We start from the raw sequence: 21,211 nt of genomic DNA on the forward strand, positions 1-21,211 counted from the left end.
ACAAAGTCATACTATTTAGCAAGAAAAAGAAATAAGCCACTGATACATGCAACAACATGGACGAATCTTTAATATATTATGTTAAGTGAAAACAACCAGACTCGAAATGCTACATACTAAGTGGTTCCATTTTATGTGACCCTCTCAAAAAGGCAAAACTACCAGAAGAGAACACAAACTGGTGGTTGTCCATGAGGCTACAGTGGGGTGGTGGGAATTCTTTGGAGTTATGGAGATGGTCTGTATCTTGATGCAGTGTTGGGTGCATAACTCTGCGTTTGTCAAAATGAGCAGGATGTGACTAAAAAGAAAAAAAAAATAATATGAGCTTACAAAAGAGAAACACCAGATCCATTGTACCACTGTAAGAATTACACTCTAAGGATAAGACTTATACTTAAAATCTAAGAGAAATACCAGAAAATTAGCACATTGTTTTTAGTCTCATTATTAATTCCTTTTTTCATGTAACATTTTTACTCCTCTCCACAATCTCCTTTTATGTAATAATTTACACTTGATTATTTCTTCAGTAATTAGTAAAGAAAGAAAGATAATCAGCTTTCTGTAATAAGACTCAATATCACCTATATTCACTTGAGAAATACTCATTTTGTTATCTCCTACTGAATGTATCTATTACTCTATTCTTATGTCCTTTTACTAGCAGACAAAATGATAGCTTATTATTAGGAAAATTAAGTGAGACAATACTTGTAAAATACCTGGCACATACCTCACATTCAGTTTTTTTTAAGTGTTGTAAATATAAATAACAGTTAAGTTCCTTGTCTTTTTATCTCTCAGTGTTGATCTTGTTTTGAAAATATGAGAAGAGTGAATTTTACTAAGTTGTCAAATTTGCCTTATTCTTTGCGAACCTTAGTAGATGAATTGTAGTATCTTTTTTAATGTAGCCATGATGTGAATTATTGAATGACACTTCTCAGCTAGACCCTATATCTGCACATAGAATGAAATAAATACATATCAGAACACACAAACTGTACCTAGATAATAAGTAAATAATTTTTTAGGTATTTTAAGTTGATAATTTATGACATAATGTTGTAGTATAAATATTCAGTTCAATTTGCTTTTGATGAAGAAAAATTTTTGTGGAAATAGTTTAAATGTGAAAATGTGATTATATAAAAGCTGGGCTATTCATGAGAATCACATGTGGACCATTTTTTAAAATACCAATTTCTTTCCCTACCACTGCCTTTCTAAGAGAAGCAGCTAAACAGTGATGTGCTAGTGTATGCTCAACAAACCAGCTCTTGGGTGGGAGTGGGGATAAGGGGCATTGATTCATAGTGTTTGCTGATTTCCACAGTGTAAATACTTCCACCATAGCCAATTTCAAGCTACTAAGATGATAACATTGAATGTGGAGTGAGGAAAAGATGTACAGTAGCACAGTATTATACAGTATTTCCATCATACAAGTACAATAAATATATACAACCTCGAGAATAAAAGCAAAAATTAATAAAATAATTAAAAAGTAATGAATTTTGAGTGTTACCTTTGTTTTAATATAACTATTTATAAAGTTATATAAGTTAATTTTTAATAATGACTGAGTTTCACAACCAGCTTCCAGAGTTTCTGAAAATTTAACAGTTGGCTCTCATGAGCTGATGAGAACTGATGTTCACACAACACTGAAGCTCCAAGGCATCTATTTTTTTTAACCAATTGGTTGCAAGTAATTTGCCAACCAGTTGTTTTTCTAAAATACAGATCTGATCCTAAAGCCCACGAAGGCATTCCACAGTCAGACCCAGATGAGTCTTTTTCAGCCGAATTTTAAATCATACCATTTCTCTCACATCCTCTGTATGTCACCTACACTAGATGTAGATAACACACTTGTTCTTCCCCCCCCGCCCACCCTCGCCTTCTCATTATCTACCTTCTCAGTATCTTCCTTCAGCCTTGAATGACCTCACCTTATCTGCCTGAGTTTTGCAATACTATTTATTTATCCTTCTAGAAATAACTCAAATGCTGCTTTCTTTTACTTGCTACTGTTGGAAGCATTCCCATTCACCTTGGTGCTCTCATAGCCCTTTGTTTATATTTCATTTTGAGCTCAAATTTATCAATAACGAATGTCTGATTCACTCTCTAGATTATAAACTTCTAAGGGGTGCCTTTAAATCCTACTGTACTTAACATATTAATATAACCTAAAAGTGGTTAATAAACACTTGCTTATTTTAACAGAAAAAAATTATGAAGTATGCATGGTATATCCTTTGCTTTCTATATCTTTGAGAAACTGACCAAAATTTAAACTTTTTTGAATTAGATTTGTATGCCTTTTTTTCCTCGTGATGCAGAACCATATTAGTAGTTATATACCTATCGCACACCTAGAGACATTCCACAATGACTCTAGAGCTGACCAAAGAAGAATTTCATTAGTGTATGAAGCAGAAATGATTAAATAGTATAAGATAGTGTATGAAGCAGAAATGATTAAATTGTATAACTACATTTGTGAATCATTATTCTCATTTAGTGTGCCTTATAGTATTTTCAGCATAAAGCCAAAAGTTACTTTATAATGTTCCCAGCAAATTAGGCCTTTGTATCAATAAACACCCTCTAAGAAAGGCTAAAATACCATACTTTGCTTTGTGACTTGAGAGAAATTTGCTTTCATGCATATCATTAAGGGTAAAATCATCAATCTGTTGTTTTCAGGCATTTTATCTAGACTTAGAATTATCTGGTTGCCATCACGATAAGTATGGACAACATCTAAGTGTATGAAGGAAGTGTTCTAAAGTAAAAACAATCCAAGAATTTCTTGAAGCAAATGCAGCACACTCCTTGTTAGTAGTGGTTCGGGAATCTTTTTCATATTTTACACTAGGCTGCCACCTGATGGCAAAAGTTAAAATTGCATCTTCTGTAACATTCGACACCTTCATTGCAATTAGACAGATTTTTACGTATTCAGCATAAAGCCTCCAAAACTTTTATACATTTGTGCAAGTGTTATGTATTCAGCAAATGTTTGATGATTGCTTTGGACCTCAGGGAAATCATATTTATTGTTTAACCTTTGTTAGACAATGATCTTCCTACGATTTGTTTAAAGCTTTGCTTTCTTATGGAGCTATTTTAAGAATCTGTTTTAATTAGTGTTATTTAATGAAAACTTTTACTTAAATGTAAATTTTCTCATTTCTCTTTCCCTTTTCTTTCTTCAGAACGAGGTCACTCGGACACCATGGTGTTCTTTTACCTGTGGATTGTCTTTTATATCATCAGTTCCTGCTATACCCTCATCTGGGATCTCAAGATGGACTGGGGTCTCTTTGATAAGAATGCTGGAGAGAACACTTTCCTCCGGGAAGAGATTGTATACCCCCAGAAAGTATGTATAAAGAGTGTGTTTGTTTAAAAGAACAAACAAACTTAGGTATACCACTAGCTAATCCTGTTGCAGTACAGACCCAACCTCTAATTTTATTACTGTAATATAATTAGAAAAAGAATTAACAAAAATACTAATTCATTCAGCCAACAAAAATATATTAGATGTTTACTATATGCTAGGTACTATAGGAAATAAAAACAAAGTAAAATTCTTGTTCTCAAGGAAAGCCATAAACTATGTTCAGATAAGTAAACAAATTGCAATACAATGTGATAAAGAGTGGAATAGAATAATAAATAACTTACTGTAGTTTATGATTTGTTTTTGAACATGGAATGCCCTCAGTCTGAAACACTCTGTCTCTCTTGTCTGCTTTGTAAACACCTGTTCCTCCTTTTTAAAAGTCAGTTTCAGTGTTACTTTCTCCAAGAAGCCTTTCTTTATTTTTCCTAGCATAGTCAGCTATTCGTCTTAATCTTTTTTTACCCTATATAAACTACCATTATAGCAGTTATCACACTGTGTTATAATAATGTGTTTAGGTGTCCATATTCTTAACTTCCCAGCATAGTTCCTGGTATATAGTAGACTTAATGTTTCTGGAATGAATGAATAAATACTTGACTAAATGAAAAATGTTATGAAAAGACAAAGGAGAAGGAGTGCCTGACTCTGCTTGATTGCATCAAGAAGACTTTTCCTTTCATTTGTTTCATCTAATATTTGTTAAAATCAAGTGCCATTTCAATCAGAAAATATAGATAATTCTTTAGGAATTATCTTAGGATTTTATCTATGTATTAATAAAAAGACAAGAGGGGCTGAATTAAAAAATCAAAAATATATTTACTCAGATATTTTAGTAAAGGATAAATATCATGATTAGACCTTTAAAGAAATTAAACAGTGAACAGTGAATTCTAATCCCAGCTCTTTCACTAACTAGCTGTATGATTTTTGCAACCAGACTATAGTGGATTCTTGTTTATAAGGGTAAGTATGTTAAACTAGATTATCTCTTGATCTTCTCCCAGTTTAAAATTCTGTGATGGAGAGGGAAGTGTAGATTAGGTCACTAACATTTTATACTCTTACCAGCATGTCACCAGTACCTTAAAATTGTATTTGGAAAAGTGTATGGATATGTAATATTCAATTAGTAAGTAGGGAAAGCATTTTCAGGTGTGAGGAATAGTGAATTCAAAGAATGATACGTAGAGTAACTTCAGATGAACATATAAGGGGGAAAAGGGGAAATTGTTGACAGTGATCTTTTTTACCTAAACTATAGCAATACCCCAGATGTGAAAAATTAGAATATATGACCAAGATATTAGACATATTTTTATAAATCTAATTTGAAAAGAAAATTAATAATCAGAGAGTAGATATGAGCTCAGTTAAAGATGGCCCTTTTGTGCTCACCAAATAAGTGTGTTTTATTTCTGTTTATATTGTTCTTGCTCTCTGAAAGCTATAAAACATTTGTTTTTTGTTTTTTGTTTTGAGTCAGAGTCTCGCTCTGTCGCCCAGGCTAGAGTGCAGTGGTGCAATCTCAGCTCACTGCCAGCTCCGCCTCCCAGGTTCATGCCATTCTCCTGCCTCAGCCTCCCGAGTTGCTGGGACTACAGGTGCCCGCCACCACACCCGGCTAATTTTTTGTATTTTTAGTAGAGACGGGGTTTCACCATGTTAGCCAGGATGGTCTCGATCCCCTGACCTCGTGATCCGCCCGCCTCGGCCTCCCAAAACATTTGTTTCTTATTATGATAATTGCTTAGATAAATTGTTTATATCTTTATATAAATGTTAATCCATTCCCCCTTTTAAATAGTTCTAACATAGTGATTTCTAGGTAATAAAATTAGTGAATAGAATTTTTCCCTCAGTTTCTTTGTTGTTACATATTTTCATGACTCTAAAAAACAAAATACTTTCCTACATTATAATTTACAAACTTATAAGAAAGATATTCTGCTGGATCACCACATTCCTTTAATTTAAAAAATACTGGCCAGACATGGTGGCTCATACCTATAATCCCAGCACTTTGGGAAGCCAGGACAGGAGAACTGCTTGAGTTCCAGACCAGCCTAGGCATCATAGTGTGAGACCCTGACTCTACTAAAAAATAAAATAAAATAAAAATAACTGGATGTGGTGGCACACGCCTCTAGCCCCAGCTACTCGGGATGCTGAGGCAGGAGGATCACTTGAGCCCAGGAGTTCAAGACTGCAGTGAGCTATGTTCATGCCACTGTACTCCAGCCTGGGTGATGGAGCAAGACCCTGTCTTAAAAAAACTAAAACAAAAAACAAACAAAAGGCAAATACTTGAAATAAAATTAATCTAGCTTGAAAAGTGTGGAATCCAGTGGAGCTTCATTAAAAATTTAGAACACAGGTATATGAACCTTAAAATCAGTTCTTATGAATGCATAATATTAAGCACCATACCCCAGGTCCAGGAACAATTTTTGTTATCTTTATATTCAAACTTAACTTTTCTGTGTCTCTTGACCTCAAGATAAGTGTATTCCTCCCAAAAGACTTCCACATTTTTGGTGACATCAGCTCCCACATTGGTCAGTGGTGAATAGCTTAAGACTGACTCTGAAAGGCACATGAAATTGCAGTTCTTCAATTAAGCCTAATAATAAAGTGAATGTGGATTTACCCAAAAATTGCATTGTCACTATATTGTGAGGAAGGGAGAGGGAATAGTGAGCCATGTGAATGTGTTAAAATCCTCATAATCTCATTAAATTTTTTAAGTAAAATAAATATTATGGCTTAATACATAGTAGTTTCCCTTCCCAAAAATTTCACATTCTTTAAATACATATATTTAAAGAGCTAATTTCCTTGAGATTAATAATGAGCAGATCTATGAATTATATAGTTCTGGTCTATTGGCAATTCGTGTACTTAAGATTTTTGTGTAGCTAAAACTGGACTGGACTCCTAAATCCTGGGTGCCAGTACCTGCAAGTATTACTTGAGCACCGTCTTCCCCATGTAAAAATAGAACATTTCTTAAATTTGACCATGGTTGTGAAATCCAAGCTTAATTTCATTCACATCAAAAAGCAAGACAAAACTTTCTTCAAATACAGGGTAAGGCAAATGGAGAATAAAAGTACAAATAACACAGTGAATAAATCTGCTAATCTTTTCTGATATTAGCTATTAAGTCTACTGTACCTGTTAGAATGTAATCTCAATTGATCAAGGATCTTAACCAGCTTATATTTCTGGGCCCTAGAAGAAAGCTTGGTATACAGTATGGCAGTGAAATATATTTGTTAATGATTACTGAAATTCAGTAATACTTCATATTGCATATTATACCATTTAAGAAAAAACTAAATTGGTAGAAATAATTCTAAAATATAATGTGTACTTTCCTGCAAAATAAAATGCAGCTTTCCTCTTGAACCTGTGCTTATTCGTAGGACATGTGTGAGTCTTGTTGGTAGGACACGTGCTCATTGGTATGCCTGTTTATGAGAAATGTGATGGGAAACATACTCAGTTTGTTTATTTCTCAGGCCTACTACTACTGTGCCATAATAGAGGATGTGATTCTGCGCTTTGCTTGGACTATCCAAATCTCGATTACCTCTACAACTTTGTTGCCTCATTCTGGGGACATAATTGCTACTGTCTTTGCCCCCCTTGAGGTTTTCCGGTAAGCAAACTACTGAAAAGTTTATTAAAGATTCTTTTTAACCTAAAAGACACCCAATACTTACAAATTAGAATTTATTATAACTTGTACTTGAAAATCTTAAATTTTCCAACTTTTCTCAAATTTCTCATCAGCCTTGGAAAACCATGTTGGCCAGGCTGATCTCAAACTCTTGACCTCAGTTGATCCGCCCACCTCAGCCTCCCAAATAAGATGATATAAAGATATTTTCAGACAGGTGTATACCATTCCTCTGAGTCAGGATGGACAAATACTGCCTGTTAAAATAAGATAGAAGCTGGAAACCGAAAGATAAACCAATACTCCTTCCCTTCCTTCCCTTCCTGAATGCCTCGGCCTGGCGCCTGAACTCCCCATCGCTGCTGCCACCTCCCTACCCACTTCTTTCTCTTTCATGGGTGCTACTTCATCAATTTTTTAAAAGAAATTCTAGCAAAAAAAGAAAAATACCTCATGACTATTGTATTTCTTTTTTAAAAATCATTTGCTTACTAATTAAATCAAATGTTCTATCCCATTTAAAACAAACCAAAAAACCCATCTTTAGATCAGCTTTCTCCCTCCAACTGTTGCCGATCTTTCTGCTGTCCTTTATAGCAAAACTCTTCAAGAGACGTCTGCACTTGCTGTCTGCATTCTCACTTCTCTCCCATTCTCTTTTTCATTCAAATATGTATTCCCAATACTCAAACTAAACCACTTTTGTTAATAATCTATAATAATAATATTATAGTGCCTACTATGTAGCTGACAGCATTCTAAGCCTTTTACCTTTATTAAATCCTCACAGCAATCTTAGGAAGTAGGTACTGTTATCATGTCTTTTACTGATGACACCAAAGCATAGGTTAAGTAACTAATCCAAGGTCATTACAGCTAGCAAATGGTAAAGCCATAATTTGAATCTAGACAGTCACCCAGAGCCTATGCTATTAGATCCATACTCCCCATTTTGCTAAATCCCCTGGTCAGTTCTCTGTACTTCTCTTACTTTACTTCCCAGCAAAGCACTTTCTTCTCTTGACTTCTCAGAAACTACAGTTTCCTGTCTCACTAGCTATTCCTTGTGCACTCCTTTACTGGTTCTTCCTCCTCCTCCCAAACTTTTAAGTGTTAGAGTGTTCCAGGATTTAATCTTCTGCGCTCTTCTCTCCTTTAGTTGTATTATTCCTAAACCTATTATTTGAAGTGCTGTCTTTATGCTATCTCTAGCCATAAACTTTCCTTTGAACTGCAGACTCTCGTCCACCTCTCCACTGAATTGTCCCATATTTGATGAGTAACTCTAACTTAGCATCTCTGATCTTAGTAAATGTGTCACCTTTCACTTAGACCGAAAACCCTAAGACCACTCACATCCCATGTCAGTAAGTTCTGTCAGCTCCATCTTTATAAATAAATCCTTTGTCTGTCTGCTTCTCATCACTTCTGTTATTACCACCTTTAAGTCACCATCATCTCTTTTCTGGACTGCTGCAACAGCCCTTCTAATTGGTCTTTCTTCAGCTGTTCTTGTCTCCCTTTGATCTCTTCACCATTCAGCAGGACCTTTTTCAAACAAATCACTTTATTCTCCTGTTGTTCTCTCATTGTTCTCCATTAGACCTAAAATTTAAACTATGGTTTATAAGGCCCTCTGTGGATGGACCCTCTTCCGCCCCTCCATCATTATCTCCTGCTATTTTAACCTCACTTATTCTTAGCCCCACTGACCTTGCTGTTTCCAACTTGCCTTTTTATACTTGCCATTTTCCTCTGCCTGGGAGGCTTTCCTCCAGGATTTTTACATGACTTGCTTCTTTGTATCATTCAGGTTTTCAATAGCTGCCATGTCTTCAAAGAAGCTTTCCCTAACCAGTCTTAATGACGGCATACTCTATTCCCTTGTCCTGCTTTATTTTCTTCACAGTACTTATCATTAGCCGATTGATTGTTTACTTGCTCATTGTCTGTCTCCACCACTAGAAATTACACCCCCTAAGGACAAAAAGGCTTTGTGTCATTCTGTGCCTTTACTGCCTTATGGTAGACATTCAGTAACTATTTGTCAAATAAGTTGAAAGAATGAGCACTCTAAAACTGCATTCCATGAGTCCCTTCCTTTTTCGTAGTCTAGTCTTGTTCCCCTTACCTGCCCCCCACCCCCAACCTCCCCGCAACACCATCTTTCCCTATTTTAATATTCAGGCCCTTAATTCTGTGTTTTTGTTTCATGAGTGGAAACTTGATACCCTGGGAGGTTTACAAGTAGCAGAAGTATCTTACAATTTCATAAGTACTTTGATCTACCCCATTTTGCTAAGGCGATTTGTGTGGAACTTCTTCCGCCTGGAGAATGAACATCTGAATAACTGTGGTGAATTCCGTGCTGTGCGGGACATCTCTGTGGCCCCCCTGAACGCAGATGATCAGACTCTCCTAGAACAGATGATGGACCAGGATGATGGGGTACGAAACCGCCAGAAGAATCGGTCATGGAAGTACAACCAGAGCATATCCCTGCGCCGGCCTCGCCTCGCTTCTCAGTATGTATGGCTTCTACTTCTGTGAGGCATGGTTCCTTTGGGTTTTAGCATTGAGTAACATGTAAGCTACGAAGCTATCAGGTTGAACCAAATGAAATTGCCAATACTCAGCCATTTTTCACCTACAAAAAAAAACAGTAACAAGCAGCAATTCCATATGATACAACCTATAGACTGTCTAAATGAGCATATAGAGTAAATGTCATCAATGCATAACCTAGTAATTTGGCATTAAAGATCCACTGTCTGGAGGAAAAGGTTGTTGGAGAGTGATTTATTAATACTTGACTCTTCTGTATGTTTTGTATACAAATGATTTTTATGTTATAAACTTTAGGAATCCTGCCATCTATGTCTTGACCAAATTACTTAATTTCTGTTTTCTGCCCCTCATCTGTAAACTGGAATTAATATGGTTCTTCCTCATAGGGCAGTTAAGTGGATTACATTGATTATTACATAGAACTTGGACCAGTTCCCTCACAGAAAGAGCCTACTAAATATAAACTATTATTATTTGTATCTTCTTATTAAATACCTACAGCAATATTTTTATCAGTCATTGACTACATATGTTGCTAAAAGTTACCATAAATGTACAGTATATGGTGACTGCATTCAAAATTTAGAGACAATAGATAGCACAGTAGATTGGAATGAAGGAGACTTAGGTTGAGGATGCACAGTTTTCTAAAGGATAAGGGAATGAATAGACTAGAGACACAGTAAAGAACATAAAGGTAGAAATGAAGTGCAGAAAGAACAACCATGTGACTAGAATTATAGTAAGAATAATTTTTCTGAATAGATGAAGTATGATTGTAAAAGGCTGAAAATGCAAACTTCATCTTGTAGGCAGGAATGAGTCACAGAGAATTTTTTTTTTTTTTTTTTTTTTTTTTTTTTTTGAGATGGAGTCTTGTTCTGTCACCCAGGATGGAGTGCAATGGTGCGATCTCCACTCACTGCAAGCTCCACCTCTCGGGTTCACACCATTCTCCTGCCTCAGCCTCCCAAGTAGCTGGGACTGCAGGTGCCTGCTACCACGCCCAGCTAATTTTTTGTATTTTTAGTAGAGACTGGGTTTCACCATGTTAGCCAGGATGGTCTCGATCTCCTGACCTCGTGATCCATCCACCTTGGCTTCCCAAAGTGCTGGGATTATAGGTGTGAGCCACTGCGCCTGGCCACAAATCACAGAGAATTTTTTTGCAGAAGAATGACATTGTGAAAGTAGCATCCTAGGAAGTTTTAATAGCACTGTGTAAGATAGATTAGGCAAGGGAAAACTCAAGGCCAGAAAGCCAGATGAAAAGCTATGCAGTACTTTAATGTATGGGGCAGTGAAGATTCAGATTAGGATGCTTAGAGTTGGACCAAAAGGAATGTAAGGAGAGGTTTCGAAGGAAGTAAGAAACAGAAGGTAGTATCAGTAACTCACTGGATATAGAAGAGTAGAGTAGAACCTGCTGAACTTTAAATAGAGATTTGGAAGTTCTCTGAAGAAGGTAGAGAAAAGCAGAGAGCAGGGAACTGAGTCTTATTCCCTAGCTCAACCACATTAGCTGGGGAACAAACACAGATAAGAGAAAAGAAGAAAATAAACAAAAGAGGCAGGAGTAGTCAGGGAGGTAGTAGGAAGGGCATCAAAACAAAGCATGGTTGGTACTGTGATTCCAAGGAAGCAGAGTTTGAAGAAGCTGGGGCAGGGGAGCACTGAGTGGGTCAGCGAGATAAGTGCCACAAAGGACTGGAAGAAAATGCTGAGTGTGGTTGGTGACCTCATTGAGCTCCTGATTTTGAAGTCTAATTATCCTTGTTAGTTACCAGCAGAGGGCGATCTAAACATAGACTATTTCTGCTTCAGAAACAAGGGGCTCTTTGGCAATATTCTGTTCCATTTCAGGTGCTTAATGGAGAAACACTGGGAAACCAGATTGCACCGAGAGTAAGACATTAGGAATGGAGTGGTTGGTGTGCAGTGGAGAGAGCAGGGAATCCAAAATAAGATCTGAGTTTCAGTACTGACTTTATCACTCATGCAACCTTTCGCATATCCTTAATGTGTGTGGTTTTTTTGTTTGTTTGTTTGTTTGTTTGTTTGAAACAATATCTCACTCTGTTGCCCAGGTTGAATCAGTACAGCAGCACAATCATGACTCACTGCAGCCTCAACCTCCTGGGTTTAAGCACTCCTCCCACCTCAGCCTCCCAAGGAGCTGAGCCTACAAGCCTGCACCACTCTACCCAGCTAATTTTTTATTTTTTGTCGAGACAGGGTCTTACTATGTTGCCCAGGCTAGTCTCAAACTCCTAACCTCAAGAAATCTTCCCTCCTTGGCCTCCCAAAGTGCTAGGATTACAGGCATGAGCCACCACACTCAGCCACTCGATTTTATTGTTGGTATTTATAGTGGTAGATGGTTTATGTTGGGCTGAAATATGCTTCACTGTAATTTCACTGTAACTTTAACCATTTGATCCTAGTTGGGCTCTCTCACATAACTAATAATGAGTCTCCTCCCTCTTCTGCATTGTATGTTGTCAACTCTTTGAAGAGAAATAACTGTTATGCCTCTCCTTAGGTCTTCTCTTCTGCTGGCTCTTTTGGTTTCTCATGTATGCCTCAAGTGGTGTTATATCTGTCATCCTCATCATCCTTATCACAATTCCTTACATGTGTTTTGTAGGGTTTTGTTTTTGTTTTGTTTTTGTTTTTGAGATGTGGTCTCAGTCTGTCACCTAGGCTGGAGCGCAGTAGTGTGATCATAGCTTACTGCAGCCTTGAGCTCCTGGGCTGAAGTGATCCTCCTGCCTTAGCTTCCTGAGTAGCTCGGGCTACAGGTGTGCACTATCATACCTGGCTTTTTTTTTTTTTTTTTAAAGAGACAGAGTCTCACTGTGATGCCCAGACTGGTCTCAAACTCCCGGGCTCAGGCCATCCTCTTATGTCAGCCTCCCAAGGAGCTGGGATTATAGGAACCAGCCAGTTTCTTAAGTTTGTTTAATGCATTTTTCATCCATGTTCTCACTTGATATGCACACTGTCTCCATGAGGTGAAAGTGGTATTAAGTGAAATTGGTATTATCATTCCTGCCTTACAGAGATGGAAACGGGCACTCAAAGGGTTAAATAGATGCATCATAAAATCAAAGTGGACAAGGCGGACAGATTACCTGAGGTCAGGAGTTCGAGACCAGCCTGGCCAACATGGTGAAAACCCATCTCTACTAAAAATACAAAAATTAGCCGGGCGTGGTGGCACATGCCTGTAATCCCAGCTACTCAGGAGGCTGAGGCAGGAGAATTGCTTGAGCCTGGGAGACGGAGGTTGCAGTCAGCCGAGATCGCACCACTGCACTCCAGCCTGGCTGACAGAGCAAGACTCTGTCTCAAAAAAAAAAAAAAAAAAAAAAATCAATGTCAGTACTCAAACCCAGATCACTACCCTCTGCGTTGCGCATATCCTGCCATTGTTCTTGTTACCTTCCTCTGGTTGTGATCTAGTTTCTTAGTGTATTTCCAATAATATGTGAAATTGAATTGGAAACTCTAAAGTAATCCATCTGGTACAGCAGATAGTCCCTGTTTGGGATGTATGTTTAATGGTGGTAAGACTGGAAATGTGTCTAATACAGTGCAGGTGTTTATATTTGAGTAATGGACTAAGTGCTTTTTGTCCCCCTTGTTACCACTAGATCCAAGGCTCGTGACACTAAGGTATTGATAGAAGACACAGATGATGAAGCTAACACTTGAATTTTCTGAAGTCTAGATTCACGTCTTTGGTTTTCCTACTCTACAATCCTTTCCTCGACCAACGCAACCTCTAGTACCTTTCCAGCCGAAAACAGGAGAAAACACATAACACATTTTCCGAGCTCTTCCGGATCGGATCCTATGGACTCCAAACAAGCTCACTGTGTTTCTTTTCTTTTCTTCTGGTTTAATTTTAATTTTCTATTTTTAAAACAAATATTTACTTCATTTGCCAATCAGAGGATGTTTTAAGGAACAAAACATAGTATCTTATGGATTGTTTACAATCACAAGGACATAGATACCTATCAGGATGAAGAACAGGCATTGCAGGGACCCTCTGATGGGACGGTACTGAGATATCTTGGCTTCCGCTCGACCCGGTTTTGACTGGTTGAAACCGGACATTGGTTTTTAAATTTTTTGTCAGTTTATGTGGAGAATTTTTTTCTTTCCTTCATACCCAGCGCAAAGGCACTGGCCGCACTTGCAGGAAAAGTGCAACTTAAAGCAGTACCTTCATTCATGAAGCTACTTTTTAATTTGGTGTAACTTTTCTTATTTTGGGAAGGGTTGCTGGGTGGGTGGGAAATATGATGTATTTGTTACACATAGTTTTCTCATTATTTATGAAACTTAACCGTAAAGAATGATATAACTCCTGTGCAATGAAGGTGATAACAGTAAAAGAAGGCAGGGGAAACTTACGTTGGATGACATTTATGAGGGTCAGTCCCACATACCTCTTTCAGGAGACAACTTGTACTAGTTTGACCTTTTCTTTCCTTTGTTTTTATTTTAAGCCAAAGTTTCATTGCTAACTTCTTAAGTTGCTGCTGCTTTAGAGTCCTGAGCATATCTCTCATAACAAGGAATCCCACACTTCACACCACCAGCTGAATTTCATGGAAGAGGTTCTGATAATTTTTTTAACTTTTTAAGGAACAGATGTGGAATACACTGGCCCATATTTCAACCTTAACAGCTGAAGCTATGCCTTATTATGCATCCGCATGTATGGTTACTGTAGCATGACCTTTGCTAGCTCTGAATCAGAAGACAGAGGTATTTCAGAGGCTCTGTGTGCCCTCACTAGATAGTTTTTCTTCTGGGCTCAACCACTTCAGCCAGAATTTGATCAAATTAAAAGTCTGTCATGGGGAAACTATATTTTTGAGCACATGGAACAAATTATCCTTCCTCATTCACATTATGTTGATACAAAAGACCTTGGCAGCCATTTCTCCCAGCAGTTTTAAAGGATGAACATTGGATTTCATGCCATCCCATGATAGAAAACCTGTTTTAAAATTTTAGGGATCTAAACTTGGTCATACATGAGAAGTACACTGCTTAGAAATAGTAGACTGTTATGATGTGTCCACAGTGCCCATTGTCACTTCTTTGTCTCATTTCTTCCCTTTGTTCCTTAGTCATCCAAATAAGCCTGAAAGCCGTAAGAGATATTACATTATTGGATATGGTTGGCATTAAATTTAGCATTTCATTATCTAACAAAATTAATATAAATTCCAGGACATGGTAAAATGTGTTTTAATAAGCCCCAGACCGAGATAAAAATTCCAAGTCAATACCAGCAGATTCATGAAAGTAAATTTAGTCCTATAATTTTCAGCTTAATTGAAACAAAGGAACAAATAAGTGGAAGGGCAGCTATTATTACCATTTGCTTAATCAAAACATTCAGTTACTGCCCTTTAATACACTCCTTCTATCATCAGCACTTCCACCATGTGTTAAAGTCTTTACCCATCCCTGTTGTAACTCCAGTAAGATTAAAGTTACTGTTAGTAGAAAATTTTTATCAATTAACTGACAAATAGTTTCTTCTTAAAGTAGTTTCTTCCATCTTTATTCTGACTAGCTTCCAAAATTTGTTCCCTTTTTGAATCGAGGTTTTTTTGTTTTGTTTTGTTTTGTTTTCTGGAAAAAATCATACAACTTTGTGCTTCTATTGCTTTTTTGTGTTTTGTCAAGCATGTCCCTTGGCCCAAAATGGAAGAGTAAATGTTTAATTAATGCTTTTTAGTTGAAATAAATTGAATCATTTATAATAATCAGTGTTAACAATTTAGTGACCCTTGGTAGATTAAAGATTGCATTATTTATACTTGAGATTTTTTTTCCCCGAGTATTCTGTTTTTTGTACTTTAAAACTATGGGGGAAATATCACTGGTCTGTCAAGAAATAGCAGTAATTATTACTGAGTTAAATTGAAAAGTCCAGTGGACCAGGCATTTCTTATATAAATAAAATTGGTGGTACTAATGTGTATCCAGAGCCATTTGAATTGTTAACTTTATTCTTTATTAGTGAATCTCTATGATGGCACACGTAAAATCTTATAGTTGACTTCTGCTGTTTGAATTCCCCAGTGTTTTTACATTAATGTATCCTATGGCCAGTTTAGTCTTTCTTCAACTGTTATGATTCTAGGCCTAATTGGTCTTATTCTTTCACATATGATGCAATGATAGATGTAATCCTTTTCTGAAGTGTTTGTCGGATTAGCATAGTCTATTCAAAAATAAGGCTTATGTAACTTTCAGCTTGCTATGTGACAGAAGTTTAAATATGTATTTAAGTACACAGCTTTAGTTCCTCTTAAAGCTGTGAAGAGAAAAGAGGGCTTTTCCTCATCAAGAGACCTTGGGAGACAAAGCATACATTTAATTTTTTTCTTTCAAAAAAGGCAATGTGCACTTTCCTCTCCTAAATTTTATATGCCCTAGCAGTTGTGAATGTTGTGTCCACCCTGCAATTTGGTTGGAGGCTGCCATACACTGAAATTCTCAATAGAACTCTTAAAAATGAACATCGGCTGGGCACAGTGGCTCACATCTGTAATCCCAGCACTTTGGGAGGCCAAGGTGGTCAGGTCACAAGCTCAGGAGTTTGAGACCAGCCTGACCAACAGGGTGAAACCCCATCTCTACTAAAAATACAAAAATTAGCTGGGCGTGGTGGCGCATGCCTGTAATCCCAGCTACTCGGGAGGCTGAGGCAGGAGAATTGCTTGAACCCAGGAAGCAGAGGTCGCAGTGAGACGAGATCATGCCACTGCACTCCAGCCTGGGCAACAGAGCAAGACTCCATCTTAAAAAAAAAAAAAGTCACATACTCATTTTAAAGGAGCAGCAACCTAACCAAAGTTAAAATTTCATTTGATTTTAGGTTTAGAAATTCTAGTTTTATTTTGGAGAATCACTCAGTTTTTAATATCAATTAAAATACTCTTCAAAGGAATGAAAAGGAAGTCTAAGTAAATGAATAAAACTCGTTTTTCATTTTATGATAGTGTAGAAAGCATTGATGTGTGTAGAGGAATTAAAAGACAAAAGTGGTTTACTGTCTATGCACAAATGAGTGCCTATATTTAAGGCTGCCTGTACCATTACAGTGGCATAATCGTTGATTTCACAGCATACTGAGAAACAGTGAAATCAAAGATTAAATCATTAATTAGGTTATGATGGTCATTTGTAAGACTGGAAAGTAGTCAAAAACACAGGTGCAACTTTTTTTCAGCACTCTACCATTGGGCTCCTTAGGCAAGCTGCTTAACTTCAGTCAGAAGCAATGGTGTGGGAGAACACCATTCACCTCAGTAGTAACTTATAAAAACCGTTTAGAGAAGGAAAATGGGCCCCAGCCGCTAGGATCCCTGACTTCCTGATATTCTAAACATGAGAGTTCTATGACTTTAACTGAGCTTTTTACCAGAAGTAACGTGTTGATATGTATTATCTTTCTACCATGCTTTGACCAAAGTATATTCACAGTAACTAGAGAAAGCAGTTCATCCATTTCTGGATATGTGAACCAGGGCAAGGTAAGAACAGAAAAAAAGTAAAGTAGTACTGAGTCATACAGGTATCAGACTAACAGACATTTGTTGATGATAAGTAAAATAACTTTGGAGATAGCAGAGAAGAGCAAGATGTTGGACGTTGGCAGTAAGCCTCAGCAAGGCAGTTAGGAAATTACATGAGCCTGATGACTCGAAGATGATGCCTCCATCTCTCCGCTCAGTGGTTATTAAATTGCTGGGAAAGACCTGCCTTTATTTTCCTATCATCTTTTCCCTATTACTTTGCATTATTCAGGAAATAGTTCTTTATTCCCAAATGCAATTTTCTAAGCAGTGACTACAAAAATTTCTTATTCTAAGGAAAATAATTAAGAAAATAACCCTATCTGTGGCATTATTTTAAAACATGGGATACTCTGGAACAATTGTACTTTATCTGGTAAGCAGATTTCAGGTTACTGTTTTCTTTTAATGGTTTACATGCAATTTTCCTCTCAAAAAACAAGTACCTCTTACTGTACAACATTTGAGTTTTTAAAATTGAGATAGCTTCTGAGAGAAAAAAAAAAGTTGAATTTGTAGCTCTGTCAACTACAAAATCACCACACTTTTCTCAAATATAATAGGAATTCAGTGTCATTACAGATAAGATCTCTAATGACCAGATGAAGACAATTGAAAGTTTGGTAGAAGTTTTGCAAAAGTTAGGTAAAGAAGAATAAATCCAGTTTATCAGCTTTGTTCATATTCTTTTTCTGAGTGATCTAAATTTTTCTTGCTTGTGATCATGAGCTAAGACAAGGAGTGTTAAAGGTTTTCTAAATGCAAACATGCATACATTTCTGCATTTCAGAAATCAGTCAATAGTAAATCCTACAAACTCTCAACTTTCTGCATTGTATTTTAAGTCTATACAATGTTAGAGCACATGGTAATGTGGGACAGAGTTGATTATATGATAGCATGAGAAATTTGCACTTGTTGTGTTACAAACCAATGATTTAACCAGCATACTCACCAAATAAGAAAAAGTAAAAACATCTCATTAGGTTTGGAAGAGCCTAAGTTAGTCCATACAGGAAGTTTGCCTGAGAACGGAGAGGAGCCTGTTGATTGGCATGACTCATGGTGCCTTTCTTGTATGAATTATCAAAACTCTGATATTGAGTTGCCCCTAGAAAACAGCCTTCCAGAATATATTTGCTTATTTATGGTGGAAGATGAAGTGAGAACAAGATGAGAGTTTCCCTTAAAGTGAGGAGAATCATTATACTAATTTGCAACTGAAGTATGTTTCCTTGTAGCAAACCTTTGGTTTATTTTATCATCAAATCAAAGCCACCTTCAGTTTTTTGTATGGTGTCATCAGTTTTTTTGTAAGGAGGACAATCAAATAACCTATTGTTTGCCTTGGATTCAGTATATCTACTAAGTACACAGTCTCATAATTGTATACCTTCAAACCAGTTACTTGACTATACTTCCACCATATTACCTTAGTTCTTCCTATGCCCTTTCCTCTGTGCCACCACAAGTCAGAGGGAAAGACTGCAGTACTTCTAGAAAGATGTGGACGTCTAAGAAAGAGCCAGGCTTCCATCTCACTCTCCCTTGATCATTATCTCTGAAGTCCCTACCTGCACTTCCCTGATTGCCCTATAGCAACACCAGCATGGTGGGAATAGGGGGAAAGATTGTGAAAAATCCCTAAAGGGTAATTGTTAATGATGTTGTTATTTTGAATTGTAAAATTGTGAGCCACTCACATTTCAATTGCAAAAAGAACAGAACTCTTTATCATGTTGTGAAGATTAATTTCTTGCCATTTTCTGGATTAGCACAGAAGCTTGTATCAATGAAGAGTATTTAGGAGGGGAATAGGGTGAAGATTGTTATTTTTCTGTTCAAACTCTCTCCTTCTATTTGTGTTTCCTTCACCCCCTCCCTCCACCACACTGTGTTGGTCAAATGATACTATTCTATGAAACCCTGAGCTATAGTTGTCAAAAGTAACTATGGATTGTGATTAGTCTTCTGTGGGTGCTTCTTTCCCTCTTTTTTTCCCTTACTCTCTTTCTCAGTCTCCACTCTGGTAAATGGAAAAGGTGACGTTGGAGAATTGATGCTTGCTTGGACTCATGTTGTATCTGTGACTATGCTATTAGCTGTCTCCTTTTTCCTTCCTATATGGGTAGAATTCTTATGACTTATGAAGTTCCCTTCTTGATAAGTAGGTTAAATGCACAATGTGGTACTGTTTTATAGTTTCTAGATGGTTGTATAAAGCAAAAAGTTAATGTGGTTATGTGTTTTTAAAAGAAAATAAGTGATTGGTTACTAAACTCTGTCCTTTTTTCATTATTACAAGTTCTCTCTGTTTTCCAACAGTTTGCTGACTCCTTTGTCACTGGTGAATGGTTTGTGTGACTGTGTTTTTCTCTCTGGGTTTCTTGAATTCCTGAACATAGTTCCCCTTAGGACTAATTTTCATATGGGGTTAGGGCAAACAGACTACAGTGGTGAAAATTTTAAACTATCCTACCAAGATACAAAAAAGTTTAAATGGCCTTTTATCTTCAGGTAATATGTGAGGTGTGACTCTAAAGCAATGGGATTGTTGCAACAAATCTTTCTTTTACTCACACAAAGAATCTCAAATATTACCACTATGAGGTGAAATGATGTGTCCAGTTACATTTTGGAGAGGTGGACACTGCTATCACTGCATACCCATGCCCTGTGAGGGAACATAGCACTTTTCTGCAGAATTCCTGGACTAATTATTATTCCTTATATATGTCTAGGAAAGATTACAAAATTAGCTCACCCTAAGATGAATATGCCCACAATGCAAAGAGAAAAATAATTTATCAACTAAAGCATCAAAGCCTTTTCATCTTACTTCAGTGCCATAAACTCTGTTATTACTATATTTCTGTGTAGGCTAAATCAGAATATGATAATATGGAGTTCCCAGGCCAAAGTCAGGATATGAATATATAAGAATCACTAGATACTCAATACCACTTTTACAATTTGATAATACATACTCACCATTTGTATGCCTATAGTATTTTATATTTTTCCAAATATGTAGCATCTCAAATATTTAGATTAATGAGTCATCTCAGTTTGTTGATGAAGAGACAGAGACCTCGCTAGAGCAGCAGTCCACAATACCAGATGGTGCTAGGAGGCTGCTCTGTCTTGTATCCATCCTAGACACATCCAGAAGAATCCTTGAAGTTTTAGTGACCTGCATCTTTATATGGATAATTTTTATTAGATATTTTTTAAGGTTATGGGAATAATGACCAATTTTATACCTTATTTCTTAAGAGATGGGGTATTTTTCTATGTTGCCCAGGCTGGCCTCAAACTCCTGGGCACAGGTGGTCCCAAACAGCTGGGAGTACAGGCATGCACCACCATGCCTGGCTTGTACTTTTTGATTCACTTCTTTTTCTGGTGTCCCACCTTTTCCCTTAGAATTGTGGAGTTCTTATATTCTTAAAAATTAATGTGTGTTTACTGAGTATGTGTTAATCCTATCATATACTAGGCATTACTTTAATATTTAGTTTTAGTTGAAGTTGGTTTTATTATCGTTAGTTTTATGGAGACAAGAAGGGAAAGGTGATAAATTTATTTCTAAACTACATACTTATCTGAAACCACTGCCGGAAAAGCCAGACCATCCTCCTACTAGGTATCACTGCCTCAGGGTAAGCTGAATTTAGTATCTCAAGTTACAGATTACTCTTCACCCCTTTCCAGGCAGATACTAAAGTCTCTTATTCTGGTTTTTTCCTTTAAAAAATAAAAAGTATCAGATCTGTCAAGAGTTATTTCTTCAGAATCTTCTATTGCCAAAAACTGTCCTTATAATCCATCTTACCATTCACTCACTCTGTCACTGAGTCACATATTAGCACCAGAGTTCAACCAATGCTTACCTTTATAAAATGAAAATTTCCCCTT

General features: G+C 36.8%; 1 protein-coding gene across 3 annotated transcripts in view; it reads left to right on the top strand.

Moving 5' to 3' along the window:
* The window catches only part of XPR1 (xenotropic and polytropic retrovirus receptor 1), a 257,480-nt gene extending 237,863 nt beyond the window's left edge, over positions 1–19,617 (top strand). For 2 of the 3 annotated variants that reach the window (XM_010375641.1, XM_010375642.2), the window contains 4 exons: positions 3,231–3,397; positions 6,952–7,091; positions 9,416–9,637; positions 13,337–19,617. In XM_010375641.1, the coding sequence (XP_010373943.1) occupies positions 3,231–3,397; positions 6,952–7,091; positions 9,416–9,637; positions 13,337–13,397 (590 nt within the window). In that variant the 3' untranslated portion in view covers positions 13,398–19,617. The remainder of the gene's footprint in view (positions 1–3,230; positions 3,398–6,951; positions 7,092–9,415; positions 9,638–13,336) is intronic. The other variant, XM_030935137.1, reaches the window with a different exon arrangement.
* Positions 19,618–21,211: the final 1,594 nt, after the last annotated feature.

Source organism: Rhinopithecus roxellana, chromosome 8, assembly GCF_007565055.1.
Source record: "Rhinopithecus roxellana isolate Shanxi Qingling chromosome 8, ASM756505v1, whole genome shotgun sequence".
NCBI classification, from domain to species: domain Eukaryota; kingdom Metazoa; phylum Chordata; class Mammalia; order Primates; family Cercopithecidae; genus Rhinopithecus; species Rhinopithecus roxellana.